Source organism: Solanum tuberosum, unplaced genomic scaffold (genome assembly GCF_000226075.1).
Source record: "Solanum tuberosum cultivar DM 1-3 516 R44 unplaced genomic scaffold, SolTub_3.0 scf00148, whole genome shotgun sequence".
Lineage (NCBI taxonomy): Eukaryota > Viridiplantae > Streptophyta > Magnoliopsida > Solanales > Solanaceae > Solanum > Solanum tuberosum.
In genome coordinates this window covers 678,193-687,251 of record NW_006239071.1, presented here as the reverse complement: position 1 = coordinate 687,251, position 9,059 = coordinate 678,193, and the positions used below count along the sequence as shown (strand labels likewise).

The 9,059-nt window shown below is 31.8% G+C and overlaps 1 protein-coding gene across 1 annotated transcript; it reads right to left on the bottom strand.

The window, feature by feature from the left end:
• Positions 1–6,241: 6,241 nt before the first annotated feature.
• On the bottom strand, positions 6,242–7,078 carry LOC102605985 (uncharacterized). Its single transcript, XM_006352404.2, has 2 exons — positions 6,560–7,078; positions 6,242–6,450 (listed from the first exon to the last, which is right to left on the bottom strand). Exons 1-2 carry the CDS (start codon positions 6,978–6,980, stop codon positions 6,242–6,244), a joined length of 630 nt encoding a protein of 209 aa, XP_006352466.1. The 5' UTR covers positions 6,981–7,078.
• Positions 7,079–9,059: the final 1,981 nt, after the last annotated feature.

Here is a 9,059-nt window from a genome sequence, read left to right as displayed (position 1 = left end):
CTCAACTGTAAAATTTGGGGGCTTTTGCCTAATCTGAATTTAATAGAAAATTTGAGTTTGTGAACTCATTTCAACTCCTTTTTCGAAACGGTTTTCACTATTGGATTCTAAATTTCTTGGGGAACATTTTTCACTAAAAATTTCCAGATTTCGAGAATATTTTTCGGAACGAGATTTTTTTGACCATTTTACCCTTTTTCTTCAACTTTCACGATATTGGTGTTGTTAGATTCGTATTTATTGTGGGATTCCATTTATGAATAGATTGTGGTGATTTGGAGCGTGCTCGGAAGGGTAAAACTCAAATTTGAGTTACTAGTTGAAGTGTTTTGAGGCAAGTGACTTCTAAACTTTGTTAAACTCTTAGACTACACATGACTACTTTCCTAATTGTGTTGGGGAGTAATGGGGATTGAGGATGGGTTTTATTTGTTGATTGAAATTGTTGTAAATGAAATATGGGGAATAAAACGAGCTAAATGTGTTATATGTGACTTGAATTTGTTGAATAAGTCATGTGATAACTGATATTGAGGGGATAGGAGAGCATGAGTAGGCTATGATTGATACAGACATTGATGTTGAGACAGATGATGTGTAATACTATGATGTGATCGTGATATGATTGTGATTGATGACATGTGCATATTCATTATTCATCCCATGTGTGAACTATCTGTTGCATGAGTTCTGAGACACTGATATGAGGATGGATGGATATGAGACACAGTTGAGACTAGCTCCGGCTAGAGATATATGAGATGGACTAGCTCTGGCTAGCGATTTGGATGCCGATGGGATCTGGTTCCGGCGGTGATACATGGTCCATGTGTGGCCCCCATGGGTTCTGATTTGAGTATTCAGCGCGGTCTGAATTACGTCAACAGATGTGTATCTTAGGACATACATGCATCACGACTACATGACATCATTATTGCATTTGCATCGCATTTGACTTCATCTTTGTTTGTGGTGTGTGGATTTTACCTACTTGCTCCTCTTCATGTGATATATGATCTATTTGCTCTTATATGAGGATATGAGGTTGATGTTGAGATACTGTTGGATATATCTGTTGATTATGAATTGTGTAGTATAGGTTGTTGGTTCGCTGTTAGAATGAAGTTTCGGTGGTTCGGTTGGGATTGAAAGGAGTTGTTTGTAGCTGCTAGTTTAGCTTAGTTTAGTGTTACTTGCGAGTACCTGTTGCTTTTGGTACTCACCCTTGCTTCTACACAGTTGTGTAGGTTGACAGCTCTATCAGATCCGGCTTATTACTCATCTTCAGATTAGAGCTTCCAGACTTACTTGAGAGGTAGCGGTTCATTCCAGACGTGCCCTCAAGTTATCTATATTTACTGTTCTGTTCTATTCTAGAACTTTACTATGAGACTTGTATATTTTATTCAGATTCTGTATTAGAGGTTTGTACATGTGACAACCAATTCTGGAGTTATGTTGAGTTTAATTAAAGGCTTCCGCTTATCTTTCTATCTTATTCTTGTTTATAAATTCTGTATCGTCGGGTTTTTTGGGTGTTAGGCTGACGTGTCCGGTGGGGTTTTGGGCACGTGCCATCACATCCGGTTTTGGGGTGTGACAGCAAATATCACAAAATTAAAGAAAAAGAGACGCAATCTTTAAAATATGAACCATTGTTGTTAAACATTTGCACCTTTTAGCCCTAAGGGAGGGTGCAATGAATGGGGAATATGGCAGAAAAAATCATGAAAAAGAGGAATAAAATGGGGAATATGGCTGTGTGGTTATGGGTGTGACGGAAAAAGTAATGAAAATGAAGGAATATGATAGAGTAGATTGTGTGGGTGTGGGTTTATGACAGAAAGAATAAAGCTCAAAAATAATAAAAATGGAGTAATACAATGGAAAAGATGAATGGAGAAGATTACTAGGGATGTTGTGGGGGTTGCATTTTTCTTTAAATTTGTCAAATATTTAATTTAATTTTTGGGATTAAAAGACCACATGTCATTTATTCATTGGTTACTTTGTCATGTATTTTAATTCTTATTTTTCCTCTTTAATATGATAGTCTTTTAATGAGTTGGCATGATATAATTGGGCATCTAATCCACATGGACGCGTTTGGTTAACACGCACTTGAAGTCAACATGTGACTAGTTAAAAAAGTGTACAAAATAACACAGTTGAGCGTGACATGAGGTGTCTAAAATGAACAAAGCCTAGTTAAGGTGTCTAAGTGAAAGATTGTGCCAAGTTTAGGGGGCCACCGATGGGTTAGCCCTATCTTTATGTATAAAAATTTTAAATTATAAATCTCAACCATTTCTTTTAGGCATAATATATAAACATGATCCTTAACTTGATGTCAGTTGGAAACTATGACCTTTTACTTTGGGTGTACATAAGTAGACACTTAAACTTGTATAAAATTAAATAAATAAACACATTCATCCTACATGGCACCCTACATTGCAGTTTGTGTCCTATGTGTATTATGCCATGTAGGATAAGTGTGTTTACTTGTTTAATTTTATACAAGTTTAAGTGCCTACTTGTGCACACTCAAAGTTGGAGGGCATAATTATCCGCTGAAGCCAAGTTAAGGGTCATATTTATGTATTATGCATTTCTTTTATATTGCAATCTTTTGGCTTATTATACGATTGTTTTTGAACTTTTTTTTTCATAAATAGAAAAATAGACTAGAAGCAACATCTATTATGTCTATATATGACAATAATCAAAGTCCACTGTACTCACAAGTATCATGTGCATCAACATTTTTCTTTTTTGCTTTTTCCATAAAGTATATGTCAAGTAATAGTAGTATATTTTTGACTGTTTAGTATTCATGAGAATGATATAAAATGACACCATAGGTATACATAGATGTTTTCACTATTTGGTCAAGATTGAGATGGTCAATTATGACTTAAAAAGAGACCAAGTTGATTATGTTTTCTTTGTTACTAGAATTTGTTAATTTCATTAAAATTTCTCAATGGAACTATTTAGCATGGATGGGGCTAGACGATAATTTACGGATTTGATCGAATTCAGTAGGATTATTTTGAATTTTGGATTTAGGTATAAAAGTTTACTAAATCTACATATAAATTTTAAATATAAAACTCAATAATTTATTTTTGAAATTATTGATGTTAGAACTAAATATAGTATTTTCAACATTTTTCATTAAAAAAAAAGATTAAAATATTTTCTCCGTATTAAATTCTTATGTGAGTACTATTTACTCATGTAAAAATAAATAAATATGGATAAATTTGTATTTTACCCAATCCATTTTTACTCATATGAAATATGGACGGATTGAATTATTATCTATTTTATGTTGACTCATTTTCAACCCGCACTAATTTGATCCAATCTGTCCATTTGTCACCGCTACGCAAGAGTGAGCATAGATGCGGAAAGTTGAAGATGTAATGCTTGTACTAAAATGGCAATTAATTTATCTTTTTCTTTCACATAATTTTTGCTATACTAATATTGAACTAGTTCAATGAACTTGAAATTCTGTCTAGATACATTGAATGTCAAGGGATACAAAACATAAGGCGGGTAATATTAAGTAAGTCGGAAATTATGAGATTTTAGGTTTAAATTTACATGATTGAGATGATCTATTATGTGCATTGATTATGTTTTATGACTTATGTTGATGGCGACGGTAAATTGGACAGAGTGAACTCCTAGTAGCACTGGGTAATGGTGAATGTCTTGTTATCTTGAGAGATAGAGAGGTTACTTGACACTTGGATAAAGGAAAGCAAAAACACAATATTTATGAAGGCATAAGTAGTAACAATAGAAATTTGACTATTCACAAATTGTTGCTCTTCGTTAAAATAATCATGCCTAAATCTAGATAAATGATGCCTATTAAATCAAGAAAACAACGATGATGTTATCTACAAAAGACTATATATGTGGCTCGGAATCTTTAAAAAGATCAACGTATAATTCATCTATGCACTTTCCAGGCTCGCTGCCTTGGTTCCCGGCAGTTTGCGTATATGGGTGCTTACTACACAAACAATATACAATTTTTTGCCTTTCTGTAGTTCTTCAGTAGTATGACTTGTGCATCCAAAAGGTTATGTAAACAAGCATCCTGAACTTGTACACTAAATCTTTTCACCAATTGAACACTTTATACATGTTCAACTTATGTTCATTGAGCTCTTTATATATGTCTAAGTTATGTCTATTGAACTAGTTTATGATTGCTGCATGTATATTGAACTACGTCATCTATTTTATGCTAAATAATAGAAAGGTCATCATAAAAATAATAAAATCATCATGTTTCACCAGTTCTTTTGCTTACTATCGTGAACATGTTATTATTAAGTAGATGTGATCAGTAATTTTATTCTAATAATTAAAAGTGGTCTCCATAAAGTCAAAAGTTAAATATACTTTTCCAAATAATCAGATTTATTTTGTTATCTATACCATTTATGCCTCTCCAAACCTACCAGGTGAGATTATATTAAAAATATGTATTTATGCCTTTAGGGTCCGTTTGATTAGAAATCGGGATAGTATGATCCTGGATTAACTTGGATGATGTATGAACCTATGAGATATATTATTCAGATTATAGTTCTTGTCGGACCCCAAATATTCTAAAATTCTGAATCGGGTGACTTTGGCTTTCTTTTATTTACTCGACCGATAAGGACTTGAAAGTGAGCTGACTTACACTACACTCCCTTTTGAATGTTGAATGTGCACCTAACAAGCAAAGGTTCTCGAAACTGCTTTTACGGCTGCCAAGCAATCAATCAATCCTCCACATTTCCGCACTAAGATATAGAATGTTAAAAGCACGCCATAATCCACCTAATCCTTACGAGTTACGACCAAAGGACCTCTAATCATTCACTTAATAAATAGAACATTTTATTAGACTATGTTTGCTAGGATCCAAAATTAACCAATATACATTTATATCATCGTACAATGTCGTTAGCTCTTATATATAATGTATCAAGACAATACCAGTCCCTTTGCTTCTCTTAATTGTTTGGTTATACTCGACGAAAGACGCACTAAGCAGTTCCTCTATGGGAAAATTTGAAACGTGGAAGTAAAGTCGTGACTTATGATTAGAAAGATGAGGCCTTAGCGAATTGAGTCGATACATGAAAGGAAACTTGTATGTGTGGCTATTACCCGTTAATTTTGAACTGTTTTTTAGGAGAGTCTAGTATTTTGAAACCTCTTTGCTTCGAAGTTGGAGTGGAAAAAACGTTCACAAAAGAATCGTGTGGTGTGGTGAAAAAGTTCCACCTACTTGACTTATTTATCTTGGCGCACGACTTAAATTAGTATTCACCAATTTCCAAATATATATACCAGGCTTACTATATATCATGTTAGAAAAATGATATTTTTGGTAGATATTGGAGTAATTAGTATGCCTGCTTTGTAGTTTATGGCAGTAGTAATTAGTAAATGATATGCTCAAAATTCAAAAAAGTAATAATTTGGAAATTGTCTGCTCAATATATAATATGTAGTTCATGAAAATTAAATATATGAGCCACAAACAAATACTAGTAACAAACATAATTTTCTGAAATATTCTCCATTACATGATAAATACATAAATGTATACAAATTGCTATGCAATATAGTACTTACTAAAATCTAAAACCTTCAACCGCAACTACTTGGAGAAATATAGTAAATTTTTTCTCCACCAATAAACTAGATGATTTACTTCCCAAACCCACCAAAACTAAAGCTAATATATATTGCCTCCACAATAATGGCTTTCTAATTCTTAACAACTTAAACAAACTTATATTCTTCACCAAAACTTCTTGTCATCCGCATTGAAATATGACTAAATCTATCGTTTCCTTACAACCGTGAATTCATATTCAGGATTTGAACTCAAGACCTTTGATTAACTACACCACGGTTTATATCCGTTCATGATATTATATATTCAAAGCTGCAGCCAAATTTCCAATTTTAATGCCTCTGTTAGAAGCAATAATATTCTCTCTACAATAGAAAGAAATTGCTTGCTTAGGCACAAATCCAACATTTCTCTTCTTTGAAGAAGAATCAAAACTATTCTTTTGATAATCTTTTTGTCCATTTGTTGTTCTCTTATAAGATCCAAACCATTTAGCTTCCAAATAAGCAAGTCTTCTCCATGGCGCCACATAAATATCCATTTTTTTCATAGATTTCTTCATGGCTCTACTCATAATTCTCACCACTTCAACTCTTCCACTTTTCCAACAAAAACTCGAGGGAAATTTTCGAGCAACGAGGCGTAGCAAGGCGTTGCTCGAGCAATTTCAAATTCTCCCGCTAATGAAACCTCGATTATGTAACGAGTAACACCAACATTAATGTCGATATACTCGTAACTTCCTGAGGTACGATTACCAGCTTTCTCCCATTTTAATTTGCACAATCCTATAAAGGCGAAAAAAAGTTAAATAAAGATTTTAAAACTTATATACATCAAGTGCAACAACTAACAATTAATTTGTTTAGCTATAGAATTTGTGAAAAAGATACTTACCAGCTTCGAAGCCATGATCACGCAATCGAGTCATCAACCATCGTTTAAACTCCGGTGAGCTCCGATCATTTGCTTCTTCAGCAAGCAAAACATTTTCCACAGCATTAATAACACTTTTCTTCAAATCATCACCGGAATTTCCATCGGAATTCAACAAATTCCTTAAATTCTCCTTAATCTCCGATTCATCAAAGCAATTAGTATCAACATTTCCATCAATCTCTTCCAATTTCTCATTAATAGTAATTACCTCCCCTTCTAAAAACGAATTCACGAGTCGTGATAAATCCGTCAAGCTCTCTGTCACCACCGCCGGTGGTGGAGAGTGTTCACTGCCGCTGCTCTCGCAGATCCGAGCTTTTGCCACCTCATCAAATGCCGCAGCTACTCTCTTAAACTTCACCGGTACAAATCTCGCCATTTTTTCCGATCTCAATTTCTTCCTCTTCGAATTTTATAGACGAATCAAATATTTATGATTTAGTTATGTCGCAATCATGAAGAAAAAATGTTCACAGAGAAAAACCATAAAATGGAGTTTTTTTTTTCTTTTTTAGAGTAAAGATGAAGACATTATGTTAATAAAGTTAAACATATATATATAAGTATTTTTTTTAATATAAGTGTATTTTTTTTAGTGAATTTTACACAGAAGTTTGGGTTATAGTGAATGATACAATGAATGTAGACATAATGTATGAATAAGTTCGTTATTTAGCTAAGTTTATTTTTCATGTGGAAGGACAGTCCAAAAAAATACATTTTGCATGAGTGTCGAAATTAAACTGTTTTCCGCATAAATATAAAATATTCCTCAAAGGCACCTAGTTTTAGTTTTTTAGTTTTTATCCGGGAGCGTTTTAATAAAGTTACATTGATGCAAATTTAAATTTAGTCCGAACTTTTGTTAGTGAGTATTTTAACAGAGATAAATCTTAATGTCAGGTTTGGGGGCGATAAAAAAAATCCAGAAAATATAGAGCATATGGACTAAAATACACATCAAGAACTCAAAAATCTTAAATTCTTGTTTTGTGACTCGAAAGCGCCAAAAATGATGTCAATCATGACGGAACAATGAGTATTGATTACCCAGATTGTTTCAGATGGACACATCATGTTTGGGTCTGATTGAAGTCTGTCAAAAAAATATTCAAAATCGATGGATTAACATACACCGAGAACTTAAAAATTCTTGAATTTTTCTATTATTATTTATTATAAACATGAAATGTCAAAAGAATGTCTTGAGCCATGTCGGAACAGTGAGTATTGATTATTAAAATTGTTTCGAATGGACACACCAAATTTGAAACATATCGAAGTCTGTCAAAAATATTTTTGAAAAAATCTATGGATTAATACACATCAAAATTTTAAAAATCCTAAATTTCTTTTTTATAATCCTGAAATGCCAAAAAGTGTTGCCATTCATGATAGAACATAAGTATTACTAAATAATAACTATAATTGTTTCTATTGGACACATCAAGTTTGGGGCAAAATGAAACCGGTTCAATCAATTCTAAAAATTATACTCAGATATAGTGAAGGATTTTTCGATAATTTTTTTTTATTTAGTTATGTTTCATGATATTTAAGTAAAATATACTAACTCTTTTTTTCTTCACAAAAGATAGTTTTGTGATTCTCTGTGATAGTTATTATATCGACAAAATTGTATTATTATTAAAAATATTTTAGTGAATTTTGTGTGAGTAAAATTATCCTAACGTATATTTATCATGATATTGATTTATATATGAGCTAAAATTTAGGCATCATTTTAAACATTTATTTAATTAAATTAGAATGTGTTTTATTTCTTTAACTAATTTCTTGAATTGAACATATACATATAATAAATTGATATGAATATTATGAGCTACCTCTCGTAATAAAATAAGTTATTGTTAAAACTTTCTTCTTGTTTCCTTTTATTATGATCAAAGCTCGGATATGAAAGAGATAAGAGGATCATGTAGAGAATGTGATTAAAAAAAATTATAATAAAATTTGATCATAAGTCATAACGACTAAATCAATTTATCTTTATGTATAAAAATTTTGAATTATAAATCTCAACCATTTCTTTTATATTGCAATCTTTTGGCTTATTATATGATGATTTTTGAACTTTTAATAAATAGAAAAATAGACTAGAAACAATATCTATTATTTTTTGGGTGTGTTTGGTATGAAGGAAAATGTTTTCCATGGAAAATGTTTTCCTGGAAAACAAGTTGATTTTTGACTTATTTTCTCATGTTTGGTTGGTGAGTAGAAAATATTTTCCGAAAAAGATTTTTAGTGTTTAATTTATGAATGAAAAAATATTTTTGAGAAATATCTTTTATTTTTACTAGAGTAGAAAATAATTTTTGAAATTGAAAATAGTTTTTAAAAACAAACTTAAATTTTTTTTGGGGGGTGGGAGGTGAGGTCGAGGGTAGGGGTGAAAAATTGAAATTTTGAAGTTGAAAATATTTTTTAAAAACAA

Excerpts from the sequence above, each read along its gene's own strand:
- LOC102605985 (XM_006352404.2), bottom strand. The coding sequence starts at position 6,980 with ATGGCGAGATTTGTACCGGTGAAGTTTAAGAGAGTAGCTGCGGCATTT. Across the intron at positions 6,451-6,559 it reads TGATCATGGCTTCGAAGCTG|GATTGTGCAAATTAAAATGG; the intron begins GTAAGTATCTTT and ends TCGCCTTTATAG.